The following is a 19,216-nucleotide window of genomic DNA, read 5'->3' as shown; positions in this document are numbered from 1 at the left end:
AGTAATATTGTGAAATAATATTATTACAATGTAAAATGACTCTCTTTGATTTGAATGTATTTTAAAATGTAATTTATTCCTGTGATTGGCAAAATTTTCAGCAGCCATTACTTCAGTCTTCAGTGTCACATGATACTTAAGAAATCATTGCAGTATGCTAATTTGTTGCTCAAGAAACATTTAATATGATTATCAATGTTGAAAAAAGTTGCTTAGTATTTTGCGATATCTTTTGTAACATAATATAAATGTCTTTAAATTGTTCAAAAGTGATAGTAAAGCACGAATTCTATTTAAATAAAAAGCCCAAATTTTTAAATGGCAGTGTATATAAAAAAGTCAAAACTGGTTGACAGTGCATTGTGGCATAAATCTAACAGAGACTAAAGATGAAATCTAAATGAAACAAATATAAACACATCTCACAAACACTGTAACCTCTCTCTGCATATTGCACAGGTGATGCTGGGAGGCAAGAACATCGAGGAAGGTTTTGGCATTGCATATCGAGTAGTACAGGTAAGCACTTACGACACAGCTGTTATAGACTGAATCTTTGTCTTGTTCACATCTGACTCCGATTCTCTTTTTCTTTAATGTGATGCAGGACTTCCAGCTGGAGGCACTGGCGGTGTACATACGGGTCGGACAGCGCCTTGTCCGGCAGCGTCAGTACTCGTCTGTGCGGCAGCTTCTGAAGTGTGTAGGGGAGTCTGGGACAGCCTCTAAACATGACTGTGATGCTATTGTGCTCAGCTGTGTCTCAGTAGCTGATAAGAGTCCAGCTGATGTGAGTTCCCAACCTAACAATCTTTCTGGATTTGCGTTACTGCATATATGTATGTATGTGCATCTCAAAAAAAATGTATATCATGGAAAAGTTTTTTTTTTTTTTGTAATTTAATTCAAAAAGCAAACTTTTTTTATATTCTAGATTCATTGCACACAAACTGAAATATTTCAAGAGTATTTTGTTTTAACTCTGATGGTTACGACTTACAGCTCAGGGAAATTAAAAATTCAGTATCTTAAAAAATTTGAATATTAAATTTTGAGCTTGATTAGTTTGATTAATTTTGAGTACAAATACTGGGTACCTCCTGGGCTAGTTTAGAACATGCCACCACAATTATGGGGAAGAATATTGATTGACCGTTGTCCAGACGACGATCATCGACACCCTCCACAAAGAGGATAAGCCACAGAAGGTCATCACTGAAAGGGCTGGCTGTTCACAGAGTGCTGTATCGAAATATATTCATAGAAAGTTGACTGGAAGTTAAGAAGTGTGGTAGAGAATAAGAAGCTTCTCACCTGGGCTAAGGAGAAAAAGAACTAAACTGTTGCTCAGTGGTCCATAGTCCTCTTTTTAGATGAAAGTAAATTTTGCATTTCATTTGGAAATCAAGGTCTGAAGACTAGAGAAGCACAGAATCCAAGCTGCTTGAAGTCCAGTGTGAAGTTTCCACAGTCGGTGATGATTTGAGGTGCCATGTCATCTGCTGGTGTTGGTCCACTGTACTTTATCAAGTCCAAAATCAATGCAGCCGTTCTTAAGGAGATTTTAGAGTACTTCATGCTTCCTTCTCCTGACAAGCTTTATGGAGAGGCAGATTTAATTTTGCAACAGGACTTAGCACCTGCCCACAGAGCCAAAACTACTTCTAAGTGGTTTGTGGACTATGATATTACTGTGCTTGATTGGCCAGCTAACTCGCCTGACCTGAACGTATTGTCAAGAGGCCGCTATCAAAGCAACCTGGGCTTCAATATCGCCTCAGCAGTGCCACAGGCTGATCGCCTCCATGCCACGCCACATTGAAGCAGTAATTCCTGCAAAAGCAGCCCCAAGCTAGTATTAAGTGCATAATTAAACCTACTTTTTGATCTTGAACAATTCTGTTTTGTAAATCTTTTTATGGTTGATCTTTGAGAAAATATTCACATTTTTTGAGATACTGAATTTTTTATTTTCCTAAGCTGAAAGTCATAACCATCAGAATTAAAACAAAAAAACTCTTGAAATATTTCAGTTTGTGTGTAATGAATCTAGAACTTTCTTATATTACAAAAAATAAATAAGAACTTTTCCATGATATTCAAATTTTTTGAGATGCACATCTATCTATCTATCTATCTATCTATCTATCATTTGTGTGTGTATTATATAATTATATAATGTATATATGTCTGAAAAATTTAGTTTTTCTTTTGTTTAGGCTAAAGAACTAGAGGGCCTGATTCTAGAATCTAAGAGTCCAGAAAACAAGGTGTGGTTTCTCTCTTTCTCAGTCTTTTTTTTTTTTTTCCCTCACACACTTTCTTGCTCTCATTCACACGCTTTTCTCTCTCTCTCTCTGTAGATAAAGGCATATCTTCAGTGCAGTAAACTGCGGGCAGCGTATCTCCAGGCTGTGAAGCTTGAGCTTGTGAAGGCAGCTCCATTTGTACAGGATGTGATGCGGGCCGCTGAGAGCTCCGGTGACTCTGTCATGCATGATATCTGCCGCCAGTGGCTCTCGGAGCATCAGGAACGATCGTCACGGCAACGACAAGGCAATAACTGATAACCACTACCAATCCCTGTTGTGAACTCTAATTCCTTTTGGTCACTGAAGTATTCTGCTCTGCTTTGATTGGCTGGAGTGAAATAATATGCCAGGAAATGAATCACCATTGTGCCACTTTTGTTAAATGTCTATTCACAATCTAGCTCAAGTTGGGACCAGTCCAACTACCAAACCTCATCCACTGAGAATCTGATGAAATGAGAAAAAGGCCTCTCGATCTACCGGTCCCCAGCAGAAAGAAAACTGCTTAACTTTACTAAATATTTTACAATTATGGCAACATTCACATCTGTGTTCTTTAGTATTTGACTGAGCTTATTCTCTTACCTCAGGAAAATTGATTTTTCTTTTCATCTATGTCAAAAAGACTAATCACTGTGACTAAATCTCCTCCTGATGGAACGAGGTCATATGGTAGTGAAATTATCTGGAGTCTGCCGTTTAAATTAATTCTTATCTGAGTTCATTGCAAGTTTACAATGGTGTCACTATAAATTTAGTGTCACTTCAGTTCTCAAAAAAAAAGGCAGTTTATTTTGATTGCAATCAGATGTGGTTGGACTACAAAAAATTTATTGTTAAAAGGGAAGGTGTGATTTACAGGCATTATGATGAGGGAGCGCTGAGAACAAATATATACGCAGTGTCTTAGATACTGCGAAACCCTAAACTAACAGTTACAATTGGAAAGTAAGGGATTCTGGGTATAACATTGCAATTTTCAAAATATACTGTATCAGTGAAATGTTGCTTACGTGTTTGTCTATAGCAGATTACCCTACAATTAACGCCCTGAAATTATGTGCACTGTTTATGGATGTGTGTGTGTGCGAGAGAGGGTGTGTGTATATATTTACAGTATGTTAATCAGATTAAACTGTCTCTGACCCTCCTGTAATGTTTCATATTGTGAACTCTGTGAATGTGTATAAATTTTATTGTGTAAAGTTAATCACAGTTTAAAATGGGAGGTGCTTTTCTGCATTGTAGGGATATGTTAAAGGGATATTTCACCCAAAAATGAAATTTGTCATGTCATTTACTTATCTTCATATTATTCCAAACCTGTATGACTTTAATCTTATTTTATGTTCCACAGACGAAAGTAAGTCACACAGGTATGGAATGACATGAGGGTGAGTAAATGATGACAGAATTCAAATTTTTATGTGGACAATTTCTTTAAGGAACTACATCTGTTTACAAGGCCTATGCATGTACTAAAATCAATAAGACTGTTACAGCAATGTTGCCAAAGAAATGGAAATACGTGTGTCTGAATCCAATCAGAGTCACAAACAAATGTCTCCTGAAGCGTGATATTAAAGTTATTACATTATAATTAAAAGTTATTAAAATATAATTATATGTATATATAAAAATCTATACAAAACAATACTTCAGTCTAACAATGAATTATCTTTTTTTTTTTATTTTGAGTAAATTTTTAAAATAATTTTGAATAATGAACTTACTTGATCTATCAGTTGTCTGTTAATATTATTTGCCAGATGTTTTTGTGTATTTCTATATTTTAGCAAATAAAGAAAGGGAAATACAAAAATTATACTTTTTTTTTTTTTACTGTATATATTTAAATATTCATCTCTGGTCATGAATGTACCACAGTAGTTAAAAGCACATCTGTATAAAAGACTTCAAATATGCAGATTCATGTGACAATACTGAGATAGGAGTTAAAGCAGCGTTCAAAATACCAACAGAATAAAACGGTGAATTTAAAATTCTTCACAGATTTGTTCTAGAGTCAAAGAAACTCATACTTGCATGTCATAAGGGCATGATAGAAGAAAACTGGCAGAAAGAACAAGGTGGGTTGTGCTAGCGTGGATTTGAGAAAATGTACACAAATGTATTAAACAAAACCAAACAAGACAAAAGAAGTCTAATTACTGAAAATATAGAAGTGTGGAAAAAAACAATAAAGAAATAAAGCAGGTCAAATGAATGTTTCAGTCCCACTCAATCCCTAGTAATTCACAGCTTACATCCCACAGTTTCTGTGCCGTCTCCTCATTCCGTCCCTGAGGGGCCACAAAAGCAGGGGCACAATCACTGTGGGAGAGACAGAGAGAAAGGTTTAATAACATGCCAATACCTAAGAAACTATAGATGCTTTTTAATTTTAATCGGTTTTAACATACACAGCTATTATCCCCCGGTTTCATAGACAAGGCTTGTCCTGATACTCTCTAAAATGGCGGTGTTCTGACGATTTGTGCTACCTCCCATTAAAACAGATGGTAGCATAAATTGACAGCGAAAAATGCTACGTATCAGATTTTGCTTCCAGCTTGATATTAATGTGGTGTGAGGCTTTATTAACGTGCACACCTACCCCAGCCCTAAACCTACCATTACAGTAGGATAAATAATGTGTTGGTAGCATAATCTGACAGGTAGCATTATTTGTTAGAACAGCAGCACGCCGCATCAGACAGGATGAGGAGGAGAAGAATTGTTGAATAAAGTCGTTATTTTTGGGGGTTTTTGCGCACAAAAAGTATTCTCGTAGGTTCGTAAAATTATGGTTGAACCCCTGATGTCACATGGACTATTTCACCAATGTCCTTGCTACGTTTCTGGACCTGGGAACATTTTGGTTGCGTTGCTGTCTATGGAGGGTTAGAAAGCTCTTGGATTTCATCAAAAATATCTTAATTTGGGTTCAGAAGATGAACAAAGGTAGTTAGGGGTTGGAACGAGACGAGGGTGAGTAACTAATGACAGAATTTTCATTTTTGGGTGAACTATCCCTTTAAACTGTAACCCATTCTAAAGTGTGCTGTACCTGAAATGTTTGCCTGAGATTGACTGGAGCTCCTCAGCTACGGCGCAGTAGGCAGACGTCTGAGCTCCTTCCTTTGGGGTCTTCAGGAACATGGAGAAGACAGCAAACAGCAGAGACATCGCAGTAGAGTGACGCACCAGCTCTGACCTCACCGTTCCCGGGTGCACAGAGTTCACTGTCACGTTTGACCCTGATGAAATACAAGTCAAGTCATCTTCTGCAAGGATTCCACTTTTCTTTTTAGATTCTTGTTTGATGTGCAGCAGTACTCACCCTGGAGCCTGCGCGCTAGCTCGCGTGTGAAAAGCACGTTAGCCAGCTTGCTCTGGCAGTAAGCAAGGCCACTGTTGTAGCTGCCCTGGCTGTGCAGGTCATGGAATCGAATCCAGCCGAAATTATGTGCCAGTGAAGAAACGACCACGATTCGTGAAGGAGCGCTACGCTTTAGCAGACCAATGAGGAGGTATGTGAGCAGGAAGTGGCCTGAATGAAAAGAGGTGCAGAAGTGAGTTGTCCAAACTTATTTTAGTATATTTATACACTAAATTAGTATTTATTCATATTTATAACTAAACTTTATTTGTACATTTTCAGTTTAAATTTTTTTAAATACTTCTAATAAGCTTTGGTTTCAGTAAATAACCTTGAACTTATTTTAATTTCAGTTAGTTGCCAAGGCAAGTTTTACATCCAATATTTATAATTTATTTTATTTCAGCTTTATTTCATGTAGCAAAAACATTTTTCAATTTTTTATTGTTTTAGGTAACATTAACAACACTGGAAATTTTTAAACTTCTAAACTTATTTCTCCTGACACAATTACATAACATGAATAACATGTTCAATTTCATTTCATAATCATTTTAGTTTGAACAGTAACAACACTGCATAACATCTATTTTAAGTGAAGACATGAGTACAGAAGACATGAGACATCAGTTGTCATATCTCCTGATTTTCTTAATACCATGCATAAAATGTGCCAATTAACATACAGATTTTACCATAATGTGTCCTGAAATCATTCCTGACAGGTGTGCGGCCTTTGCTTTTTTGTTTTTGACAGTAAGAAAAGCACTACCTGCTTGTGGAAAAATTCACATTCCAGTTTGCTGACATGTATTAATATAAATATAAGTATTAGTCGCACTTACCCAAATGATTGACCCCAATATGCATCTCAAAGCCATCGACTGTCTTCATATAAGGACACATCATGATACCGGCATTATTGATGAGTATGTGCAGGTGATCAACCTCTGAATGAAGAAACAAAAGTCATTAGGTGTAAACTCAAATATCTAAGACTTTTGTATCTTGGCTGTTGCTTGCATTGGATTGGATATCATAAGGCAATACCTCGCAGGAATCTCTGAGCGAAGGCTCGGATGGAGCAGGTGTCGGCCAGGTCCAGCTCCCTCACCTCCACTTTAGCTCCACCCACTCGTGTACGGATCTCTGTCGCCGTCTCTTCGCCCTTCTCCACATCACGACACGCCAGAATCACACGTGCACCTGTCAGCAAACAGAACTGAAGTGTTAATGTGTATTTAAACTGAATTGTTCACATTGTTTCATTAGGCATTTCTAAAGATATAAGGTATATGATAAAGGCTTTGAAGAGTCAGACAGACCTCGAGAGACCAAATCCAAAGCTGTTTCCTTCCCGATTCCTGAGTTTGCTCCTGTGATCAAGGCAACTTTTCCATCTAACCGTGCTGTGGATCGACACGCTCCTCCTGCTGCATATTTTCTACACAAACATTGAAATATATTATAAAGAGCATCACAGAAAGGCTGAAAACAGGTGAAAATAATACATTTATTCATGGCTGTCTGATTGGTCAGTTGAGGCGGTCAGGGTTCAAATATCTGAAGGAGGACCTAACCAACAGCTCACCAGGAATCTTTTCTATCATTCAAGTTCTCTCTCTTTCTATGTATATTGAGAACTGTACTATACATGTACTATAAATAACTGAATAACTGTACTATGTGTGTTCTGTGTGTGTATATACACACACACACAGGTGCATCTCAATAAATTAGAATGTTGTGGAAAAGTTCATTTATTTCAGTAATTCAACTCAAATTGTGAAACTCGTGTATTAAATAAATTAAATGCACACAGACTGAAGTGGTTTAAGTCTTTGGTTCTTTTAATTATGATGATTTTGGCTCACATTTAACAAAAAAACACCAATTCACTATCTCAACAAATCAGCTAATCAACTCAAAACACCTGCAAAGGTTTCATGAGACTTCAAAATGGTCTCTCAGTTTGGTTCACTAGGCTACACAATCATGGGGAAGACTGCTGATCTGACAGTTGTCCAGAAGACAATCATTGACACCCTTCTCAAGGAGGGTAAACCACAAACATTCATCACCAAAGAAGCTGGCTGTTCACAGAGTGCTGTATCCAAGCATGTTAACAGAAAGTTGAGTGGAAGGAAAAAGTGTGGAAGAAAAAGATGCACAACCAACCGAGAGAACCGCAGCTTTATGAGGATTGTCAAGCAAAATCGATTCAAGAATTTGGGTGAACTTCACAAGGAATGGACTGAGGCTGGGGTCAAGGCATCAAGAGCCACCACACACAGACGTGTCAAGGAATTTGGCTACAGTTGTTGTATTCCTCTTGTTAAGCCACTCCTGAACCACAGACAACGTCAGAGGCGTCTTACCTGGGCTAAGGAGAAGAAGAACTGGACTGTTGCCCAGTAGTCCAAAGTCCTCTTTTCAGATGAGAGCAAGTTTTGTATTTCATTTGGAAACCAAGGTCCTAGAGTCTGGAGGAAGGGTGGAGAAGCTCATAGCCCAAGTTGCTTGAAGTCCAGTGTTAAGTTTCCACAGTCTGTGATGATTTGGGGTGCAATGTCATCTGCTGGTGTTGGTCCATTGTGTTTTTTGAAAACCAAAGTCAAGAAATTTTGGAGCACTTCATGCTTCCTTCTGCTGACCAGCTTTTTAAAGATGCTGATTTAATTTTCCAGCAGGATTTGGCACCTGCCCACACTGCCAAAAGCACCAAAAGTTGGTTAAATGACCATGGTGTTGGTGTGCTTGACTGGCCAGCAAACTCACCAGACCTAAACCCCATAGAGAATCTATGGGGTATTGTCAAGAGGAAAATGAGAAACAAGAGACCAAAAAATGCAGATGAGCTGAAGGCCACTGTCAAAGAAACCTGGGTTTCCATACCACCTCAGCAGTGCCACAAACCGATCACCTCCATGCCACGCCGAATTGAGGCAGTAATTAAAGCAAAAGGAGCCCCTACCAAGTATTGAGTACATATACAGTAAATTAACACTTTCCAGAAGACCAACAATTCACTAAAAATGTTTTTTTTTTTTATTGGGCTTATGAAGTATTCTGATTTGTTGAGATAGTGAATTGGTGGGTTTTTGTTAAATATGAGACAAAATCATCACAATTAAAAGAACCAAAGACTTAAACTACTTCAGTCTGTGTGCATTGAATTTATTTAATACACGAGTTTCACAATTTGAGTTGAATTACTGAAATAAATGAACTTTTCCACTACATTCTAATTTATTGAGATGCACCTGTATATAGTACAGTTATATAATCGTAGTGTAATCATAGAAAAAAAGTATTGTTTCGTATTCAGTTTTTTATTTATTTTTTTACCTTTTTTTTCCAGAACAGACAGTCCTAAACAGTAATTATATGCATTCAGCCAGCATTTCTAGCTGTCCAGGGATCCATCCCACGCAGAACGCTTTCACCAAACCACTGGAGCCAATGACGCAGCGCCGTAACGCAGATGGGCGGGGCGACTCCGCCCAGGCTGCCTTTCTATTGGTCGGTTTCTAGAGCAGCTCATGTCAAGTGGAGGCGGGTCCACCACGGGACAACCTTCATCAATATAGTGGCGAGCGCATTTTACACTCGATAAATAAAATCGTGTTAAATGTATAATGTGTTACCTGTTATTTAAAGGTCGTGTTCGGTTAGATTAACAGTTGTGACTATTTAACCGGATTTTAATGTAATTCATACTGCTCTGGGCTGTACGCTTCAGTGGCTGTATTGCTTTCTTTACCTCCATAGACTGGGATTTCTGTTTTAGTCCCTCACATCATAATGTTTTCATCCCTTCTGCACATCATGCTCTTGTGAATGTATGAATCTTGCCTGACTGAATGTATGCATGCATGCATGCAGTCTTTTTTCTAAATGAATGAGGCTGAATAGCATAAATCTTTCTCGACAAAAAAGACAGAATTGCTTACCTGATTTGAGGAGAAAACAACCTTAAAATCAGCGCGACCACCCCTAAACTAGCAGCAAAAACCACGAGCATAAGCATCATGAAACTGTCTCTGTCGGTGTGAATGTGTTCAGCCTCCCACTCACATCTACAGCTGTGATCCCAGAGAATGATGGGATTGTAGTTTCCATGGTGTGGACAACAACATAGTATGACATGCATATCTTCATGTCATTCTTGTTGAACATTTATTTTATTTTAGAATTATTATTTTAGTTATATTTACTACATTTACATTTACTACTACATTTTTGTAATATTTATTAATTATTTATTTTTTACATGTCTCTTGTGTGTGTGTGTGTGTGTGTGTGTGTGTGTGTGTGTGTGTGAGAGAGAGAGAGATTTTTAAAAAATGGCAATAAAGTGACTGAAAATAAAATTAAATATTTTTTTTCCAGGAACTAAAATCGTAAAAACGAATATTAATGTCTATTATTTGCTATAATATAATCTTAATAAGTCGTTTATGCAAGTTGCGTTTCCCTCTGTCACTCAGCTGAAGTGTAGATTGGCCGATCATATTTCCAAAACCTGTTTATTTGGGTTTATTGGAAAATGTAAACTACAGATCCCACAATGTATTTATGACACAAGCTGTCCATATGTTTGCCCTCTTGAACAGTCCCAGACGTTTGTTCAATTTTGCAATATGAGGTATCTTAAAGTATAAGTAATACACATAAATATTATTATATAACTGCGTTGTAGGTGTTTATAATTTTTTTAAATAACGTCTCGGGTCTTTTTCCTCTTTTTGTTTTCAGGCAAAAACCAAACCACCTATAATCACGAGGTCCAACAAGGAAGCGTCTGCTGCTGTCCCGAGGATCTTGTTATCGCTTGAAAAGCTGATTATTCTCACTACTTACAGACAACAACAAACGCCAAATTGCTTTTCTTTTATTATCTTCTCATTGACTTCGAGAACTACCGTTTCTTTGCTTAAAACATAATCTTCGATATAATCGCTCCAATATGTCTTCTGAGGAGTTTGAAAAGCTGCATGAGATATACAAATCTCTATATGACGAAGTGAAGCTGATGCCTGAACGAGCGCAGAGGTGCCAGGGAGGTAAATAAACTCTTATATCTATAACTCAACCATGACAGCAGGATTTGACTCTTCAGATGTTTATATTGTTCTTGTGGACTCACAGTTGAGTGCACATATAAGGGTATAAGACAGAATCACGGTTTTGATATTTCTTTTAAGCATAAGTTTTTTCTTTTCAAACGTTTCACTCAATTTATTTTCACTCAAAATTATTATGCCGCATTTAAAGGCTACAGATTCAACATTATGAACCAATGTCAGTCTCAGTGTAATCTGCATTGTGTTATTATGGTATAAGTGATATACATACATATACATATGTGACCCTGGACCACAAAACCAGTCTTAAGTCGCTGGGGTATATTTGTAGCAATAGCCAAAAATACACTGTATGGGTCAAAATGATAGATTTTTCTTTTATGCCAAAAATCATTAGTATATTAAGTAAAGATCATATTCCATGAAGATATTTTGTAAATTTACTACTGTAAATATATCAAAACGTCGTTTTTGATTAGTAATAAGCATGGCTAAGAACTTCATTTGGACAACTTTAAAGGCGATTTTCTCAATATTTGGATTTTTTTGCATCCTCAGATTCCAGATTTTCAAATCTTGTATCTCGCCCACATATTGTCCGATCCTAACAAACCATACATCAATTGAAAGCTTATTTATTCAGCTTTCAGATGGTGTATAAATCTCAATTTCGAAAATTGACACTTAAGACTGGTTTTGTGGTCCAGGGTCACATATATGTGTGTTTGTAAATATTAACACATTAATGAGATTAATTTACTCTTTTTTTTTTTTTTTTTTTGTGCTGCAGAGGAAAGGAAGAGGATTGTCAGGGACTTTGATGAGCGTGTTTCAGAGGCTGAAGAAATGGTAAGTTAGTTGTCGGTCTGGATTGACACTACTAGTTGAAAGCATAGGTTGAAAGTTTGGACACAGTCTTAAAATTATGATGATTAGGCTTAGAAAAGTCAAGTGAAAATTTCTATAATAATTTGTAAACTTCTGAAATCCTATGTAAATAATTGGCTAGGAATTGTTATTTGGCAGTGCAATCTCTCTCTCTCTCTCTCTCTATTAAATGACATTTGATTTGCCAGCTGTCATTAGCTTCAAGCAATAGTCAATGATGGGAAACTTTCATGATATTCTGTCACTAAAATATTTTGGCATTGACACAGTACTGTTGTATTAAAAACATACTTTTATAATTCAAGTTTGTATTGTTTTCATCCGGTACATGACAATATCATACAAAACACAGATTACAGATTTATACAAATACTGCATGTAAGACCAGAATATACATAATCAGAAAAACATACTTTTAAATAGTGACAACCTTGATGACATTTGCCGACGCTTTTATCCAATGCGACAATCAAATGAGGAAACATAACAAGCAATTGATCACAAAGCCAGCTGTATTCATAGTAGTTTACCATGCCAAGTTTATTAGAAATATAGATGAGGAAACAAAATTGTGATGGTCTCAGCAGATTGGGTTTAGGTTGACAGCTCATTCAACCAGAGAGGAGCAGATAAGGTGAAGGTTTTGAATGATTTACATTCATTTTGTTTCATTTGTATTCTAGACTATTGTACTATTGAATTTTAGACACCAGGTGGCAGTAGTGCTTCAGACAACCAGTGACAGTCTGCCTTGTTAGGATATACAATCCAGTCAGTGTTAAGTATTTTGAATCAATCACATTGTCTGTACAAGTTACTCTTGTTGCATTGTACTGCTGTTATATTGTATATGACATTACTGTTATTTAAATGTGAAATGTAAGTATATGCAACTCTACAAAACAGTTACACAGGGCATTAGCTCATTCATATTATTCTTTCTTGCACTATTCTGTTCACAAATCTGGGGTCAGTGAGATTTTTTAAAATAATTTAATGCTTTTATACAGCAGGGATGCTTTAAATTGATTAAGAATGGACAGTAAGGACATTTATAATGTTATAAAGAATTAATATTTATTTTTGCATTTTTTATCAAATAAATGCTGACTTGGGTGAAGATAACAGACTTCTTTCAAAAACATAAAAAACTTTTTGACTCCAGACTTCTGAACGATTGTGTATATAAATACACAGTAATATGAGAACCGATTGACTGCCTCTTCTGAGTTTATCAGTGAAGATGTGAAGTCTCTCCCAGCTTCAGGGCTTGGAACAGGAGCTGTTTGGTGCTCCATCATCCTTCCGAACCCCCATGTCAACAAAGATTCGTCTGTACCGGCGAGATCTGGCCAAACTGCAGAGAGAAATACGCCTCTCAGCAACACCAGGGTTTTCTAGTCACATTGGAGATGGCAGTCAAGGGATTTATGCCTCTCAGAATGACCAGAGTGTGAGTTGCGTTTTACCAGACCTTCACTAAAAGGAGTAGTGTATCTATCTAACTATCTGTCTGTCTGTCTATCTATCTATCTATCTATCTAATCAATAATGAAAATTCTGTCATGTATTACACACACTCGGGTACATTTGAAAAGGTTATGGTTAGAAGGTGTGGAACACAAAATGTTTCATGGTGGAAGAAGGTCATACATTGAGGCTAAGCAAATGGTTTGTACTGACCCTTTAAAGACTGCAGAGATCAAATTTATATAATGAGGAACTTGTTTTACTGAGGATAGACAAATTTTACCATCTTTGATTTGATTTACACAGAAAACATTTGTCTTCTTTCTTGCTGCTTCGTACTTAAAGCGGCTGTTGTGTTTGAATCCAAGCTAAATTTACGCTTTCTCGGTCACGACTTGCTCAATTGCACAATGATGATTACTAGAAATTTTCAAGTTGGATCTAGTTCTCATCCAGCTAGAACTGGCTACAAACCAATCCCCCTTTTGCACCACCACAAATGTCCTACAGGAAGTACATAGATGTGTTGACTTCTTTAGATCTCTATCTTCCCTGTGTGTTTTTTAATGACACATCTTAAAGTTACTTGCATTCCACAAGTTACGTGATTCACAGTAACAGCCTGCTCACCTCAGGCTACAGGTAATAATGTTATGAAGCAAGTTGTGTGTGAATCTGGTTGCTAACGTGCCAGTCTCTGTTTAATAACAGGGTGCTATACCTTGAGGTGTTGTAATCTGATGTGAACTGATCTCAAACATTAAGTGTAGATTTTTTGTATTGTTTGATTGAGGTGAGTCTTACATATGCATTCAAAATAACTGTCAATCTGTTTATTATTAAATTAAACTAAAGTTTGTTTATATAGCGCTTTTCACAATATATACACTACCAGTCAAAAGTTTTTGAACAGTAAGATTTTTAATGTTTTTTAAAGAAGTTTCTTTTGTTCACCAAGCCTGCATTTATTTGATCCAAAGTACAGCAAAAACAGTACAATTTTGAAATATTTTTACTATTTAGAATAACTGTTTTCTATTTGAATATATTTTAAAATGTAATTTATTCCTGTGATTTCAAAGCTGAATTCTTTAAAAAAACATAAAAATCTCACTGTTCAAAAACTTTTGACTGGTAGTGTATCGTTTCATATATTGAGTTAAGTAGACACAGAAAACTTATTTCAAAGATTACAACTTATGCTTATAATGATTACAATATAAGGATAATATTTCACAGTTGTGTGTATTGATCAAAAGTTAGTGTCAGTGTTATGTAATTCTAAAAAATAAAACTGGTTACCTAGGATCTAAAACAGATCCACCCGGTTTGCCATAAACACACAAAACACCACTCTACAAACATAGATGCCTGTTGCACTGGAATGGATTGATATTTTTTTCTTTCTTTTTTTTTTTCTCTGTTGCCTACGCACAAGGTTGCCTTGAGCAAGGTCATGCATTATGTCCCAAGAGTCCTATTTCTAAACTCTTTGAAACCGAGGAAGTGAAGGTCATCAGAAAGACCTGAAAAGAAGAGAATATGCTTCTTTTTTGAGTGGACATTTATGAGTTTTGTGTGTGTCTGTGTATGTGTTTGTTTGAGCACTTGATTCAATGGCAGTCAAAAGAGCAATAGTCAGCCACAGTTACAGCTCACTTTCTCATCAGTCTGAAGTTCGGTACATATTTTTTCCCATTCATTTTTTATGTCGTCTTTCTTCAGTAAGACATTCTAGACAAGACAAGTTTTGAACCACACCAGTCAGCACTGAGATAAATGACAGCATTACATAATTTGAATCCAAGCCAAAAAAGTATTTGAAAATCAAACAACAGTACAAAGACTCATCCCATGATGCATTGTGAATAAAGTAAATGAACCAAGAACAAGGGTACATTATATAATTATTATACTATATTGTTATATTATATTGCATATTATATAATGTTCTTAATTACACTATATAAGTCTATTATAATTAAAAATTTCTATCTATATTTATTATTTTATTTTTTATTATTATCAATGTATCTATAATTATCTTTATCTTTTATCTCTCTCTCTCTCTCTCTCTCTCTATATATATATATATATATATATATATATATATATATATATGGCAAATGGCTGTATGAATTTATTCTATTTAATCAACTGTAATCTATCAATATATTGATTTTATGATAGGTCTAACTTAAAATGTACTTACAATGCTTCAAAACTATTGGAATAACCATTTTAAGACTATTTTCAAAATATTTAGTCAAGTCGAGGTTGATGTCTGCCTTGACTGCAATCTTTAGAATTCCCAAAGTTTGGACTTGGTTTTCTTCTAGTCAGTTAGATGTACTAGCTTTCTCTTCATTATTAGCTAAATAGAAGATCTTATTTCTATGATAGTCCACCAAACCTCCCAGGTATTTTTCAATGGCTTGTAGGTACTATGTATTTTCTGAAGCTGGAAAAAAAAGATGTTCCTGGTAGTGCCGCTCTGATTCTTTCCGTGATAAATGCCAAGGCTTCATAACATATTTCCACTCCCTTGCCTGTCGACTACATTTTTTATGATTTATGATTATGAAGTTCACTTTCCATTCAATAAAAAATTTGAACAAAAAAATGAAAATTGTGCTCTTTTGAAGTAATGTCAGTAATTATGAGTGAATATGGTTTACACTGATTTTATAACTGAGTATGCTGCAGGTCTTAGTTAAACAGTGACTCATTTTTGAATTTTTGTTTGTTTTTGCAGACTCATCTGCAGTCTCAGCGTGCTTTGCTTATCCAGGGGACAGAGTCTCTAAATAATGCGTCAAAGAGTATTGAGCGAAGTCAACGGATTGCGGCAGAGACAGACCAGATTGGCACAGACATCATTGAGGAGCTCGGAGAACAGAGAGAACAACTGGACCGCACCAGAGACAGAGTAAGAGAGCGAGAGATCTAGACCAGCGCCCATTGTTATCGTTGTTGATCAAGCAGATAATAAACTGCACAAACAAAATGTCTACAATAAACTCTAACTCTTTCTCTGCTCTTACCCTCCCAATGTCTCATCTCTTACTCCATCATCAGTTGGTTCACACTGGTGAGAACCTGAGCCGCAGCAGGAAAATCCTGCGCGCAATGTCCAGACGGTGAGACTTACACTATTACAAAACATTTTACATCACTAGAGTTGTTTCCAAATCCCTTTCTGAGAATATACTGTGTCAAACATCCTACTTTCCTGTCATTACAGACTGGTGACAAACAAATTGCTACTATCAGTCATTATCATCATGGAGCTGGCCATCTTGGCAGGGGTGGTTTACTTGAAGTTCTTTCGCAGTAGGCAATGAGACACACAAGACTGTATAAGACTTCACTTTTCCCTCTTCTTATTTCTGATGATCACGGGTGTCTGGCCCAATGACAGTGTGCTGGATGCTTTTGTGACTGTGAGTGTCACATGGACGTGTATGGGTGGTTATTTTAAGCGCTAAACTGTATTAGCGTAAGTACCGCTCTCAAGGTGAAAAGAAGATGGTGACCATGTCACATTCAGACTGCTGGAGGATAAGGACCTGTACAAAGATGGCGTGATAGGTTTACCCCATTTTTAGCTGTCTTGAACAAGGTGCCATATCTAGTGGATGTATGGATAGACAGTGACAAAGGAGTGACAAATAATATATATGCAACCTGTCTGCATTTTACACACCTCAATCATTTTAAAGTGATGGATCACTCAAAAATGATAATTCTGTTGTCATTTACTCACACTAATGCTGTTCCAAACCTTTCATTGTTCATGCAAGTGAAAGTCAATGGGGTCCAAAACAGCACTGAACCCTGCTGACTTTCATTGTATGTAGAAAAATTAATTCTTCAAAATGTCTTCTTTTCTCACAGGCTGGGAATGACATGAGGGTAAGTAAATGAGTAAATCATGACAGATTTTTCATTTCTGAGCGAACTGTCCCTTTAAGTAATACTGAACTTGTAACAAAATGAATTACATTGTGTAATAGACTTTTCTGTGACAAGTGTTAACGTGGCATTAAAGGTAACAGCTCTTGGGTTTCATTCTAGAAAATGGGTGTGTTTTCCTTTAGCTTATCCTCCAATCAGTCAAAACAGAGCTGAGTGTACTCCAGGCTGAGAGAATGACAGCTATAAACATGCACGTCACTTGCTTCACAAGCCCTGGTTGGAAGAGAAAGGGGTGTGTTTAGCCTGTCAGATACAGGGGTAGAGATTACTGTAAACATGACTGAGAATAAAGTGACACCAACACCTGCTATAGTGGAAATACCAGTGTCCAGGGCTATTAGGTCACCTTGACATACTGACTTTTTTGCCAGCTGACTGATTGCATTTCTAGTCATGTTAGGGCGAAACAGTCAGTGGAGAGCAGTCATACACAGTTGTGTGTTTGTGATTGATCTGAGGTGTGAGCAGTGTTTATAATGCCCATCACATTCTCCTGACGTTATGCTGTCATGATGGGATTATATGTGGGGAGCAGCATCAGTTGTTGACTGAGTTATTAATTTATTTTATTAAATTACTAATAAATTACAAGTGAACATTGCTGTTACTAATACTTAAAGGTGCAGTAGGAGATCTCAGAGAATGCTAATTTTAGCCTGATAGCACTGAAAGCGAACGTCCCACCCATAGACTGTATAAAAACAGGTCCCACCCTCCCTGCAATCGCCATCCAAAGCCACGCCCCCTGAACGCACATATGCTCAAAAAGCAGAATACCAGAGACAACATTAAATTACTACAATAGGCTACATCAATGGTTCCCAATTACAATCCTTGAGCCCTCCCTGCTCTGCACATTTCATAAGTATCTTGTCACGTCTGACGTTTGCTCTATTCAATTCAACCGTAAGTGCCCTGCGAAGTGGACATCACCAGATATTCGGCCATGATTCCAGTTCAAAGCGAGCATATATGTTCCATACAAAGGGCATTGAAGTGTGCCAGACGTGAATTTAAATTGTATTTATTTACAGAGGTATATTATGTCACACTTCACACTTCTCTAGTAAGTTTCGTCTGTGTGTGAAGACACTGCGCAAATCCGTGAATGAATTTTCCGAAATGGATTTCCCTGCTCAGGGAGTAGGGAGCAAAGAACACTGTGTAGGGAGCATGTCAATTGGAACACAATTCATGCACGGAGCTCTCTTCTAACGAGCTGGTTCTCTGAATCAGGGCCCGTATTCACAAAACATCTTAAGGCTAAAAGTAGCTCATAACTCGCCGATTTAAGAGTAAATGTTAAAAATAATGGGTGTGTCAATCCTAAATTTAGGACTCCTAAATTTTTGCTCTAAGAGTATTTCACAAAGCGTTTTAGCGCTAAAACTAGCTCCTAAAGCTGTGAAACGTTAATAAACTATTCCTAAAATGGTTGTTGCCAGCAATCTGCCTCTGAACCTAAACATTTTAGAAACATTTGATGATAATGACCTTAACCTGCGCCCCTATTTTTGAGCATTTTGTGAAAAACGACATAACCAAATAAAAATGTTTGTAGCTCTTGAATCCTAAGGTCTATATTTAAAAATCTGGGCCCGTATTCATGAAAAATCTTAGTGCTAAGAGATGCTCCTAGTAACAATATTCTAAGAAAATTCTTAGAAATGTGGGTGTTTCCTCTTAAAATTAAAGAAAAGATCCTAGTAAAGAAAAAAGTAATTCAGAAAGCATCTTAACCCTTAAAAGAGGTCTTAAGGTCCAAAATTGTTAGGAGTACGAACAAGGACTTTTAAGAGGCTTATGAGTTTCTTAGCAGCGGAGAAAATGGACTAAACATGAGAAGGGAGAAGAAATGTTGCACATAATGCATGACAGCGAGTTAATAAGACGCTACATATTAGATCGTGCAGGAATCATGTTTGTGACCGATCTTATTTGAGACACGCTAATATCTCCGACACCACGCAGAAATGCCATAGCGCCAGAAATGGACGTAATCACTACATTAACACATTTGGCAACTGGAAAAATGCAACTCTTCAGCAGCGATGATTTGGGTCTGTTACAGCACTTTCAGAACCTCATGATGTCGCTGT

At 36.8% G+C, this 19,216-nt stretch overlaps 3 protein-coding genes across 7 annotated transcripts in view; 2 read left to right on the top strand and 1 right to left on the bottom strand.

Moving 5' to 3' along the window:
• Positions 1–4,089, top strand: part of zfyve26 (zinc finger, FYVE domain containing 26) — a 30,393-nt gene extending 26,304 nt beyond the window's left edge. For 4 of the 5 annotated variants that reach the window (XM_058795550.1, XM_058795552.1, XM_058795551.1 and 1 more), the window contains exons 38-41: positions 460–519; positions 608–790; positions 2,220–2,270; positions 2,364–4,089. In XM_058795550.1, the coding sequence (XP_058651533.1) occupies positions 460–519; positions 608–790; positions 2,220–2,270; positions 2,364–2,567 (498 nt within the window). In that variant the 3' untranslated portion in view covers positions 2,568–4,089. The remainder of the gene's footprint in view (positions 1–459; positions 520–607; positions 791–2,219; positions 2,271–2,363) is intronic. The other variant, XM_058795553.1, reaches the window with a different exon arrangement.
• Positions 4,090–4,159: 70 nt separating this feature from the next.
• rdh12 (retinol dehydrogenase 12) lies at positions 4,160–9,803 on the bottom strand. The gene is made up of 7 exons (XM_058795554.1): positions 9,648–9,803; positions 7,020–7,138; positions 6,745–6,900; positions 6,540–6,644; positions 5,656–5,865; positions 5,383–5,572; positions 4,160–4,646 (listed from the first exon to the last, which is right to left on the bottom strand). The coding sequence occupies exons 1-7, from the start codon at positions 9,725–9,727 to the stop codon at positions 4,544–4,546; spliced, it is 963 nt and encodes a 320-aa protein (XP_058651537.1). The 5' UTR covers positions 9,728–9,803; the 3' UTR covers positions 4,160–4,543.
• Positions 9,804–10,459: 656 nt separating this feature from the next.
• vti1b (vesicle transport through interaction with t-SNAREs 1B) lies at positions 10,460–17,208 on the top strand. The gene is made up of 6 exons (XM_058796604.1): positions 10,460–10,760; positions 11,572–11,630; positions 12,931–13,122; positions 15,895–16,068; positions 16,218–16,279; positions 16,384–17,208. The coding sequence occupies exons 1-6, from the start codon at positions 10,664–10,666 to the stop codon at positions 16,481–16,483; spliced, it is 684 nt and encodes a 227-aa protein (XP_058652587.1). The 5' UTR covers positions 10,460–10,663; the 3' UTR covers positions 16,484–17,208.
• Positions 17,209–19,216: the final 2,008 nt, after the last annotated feature.

The sequence above is a fragment of the Onychostoma macrolepis genome, chromosome 13 (genome assembly GCF_012432095.1).
Source record: "Onychostoma macrolepis isolate SWU-2019 chromosome 13, ASM1243209v1, whole genome shotgun sequence".
NCBI classification, from domain to species: Eukaryota; Metazoa; Chordata; class Actinopteri; order Cypriniformes; family Cyprinidae; genus Onychostoma; species Onychostoma macrolepis.
This window is presented reverse-complemented; position numbering and strand designations above follow the sequence as displayed.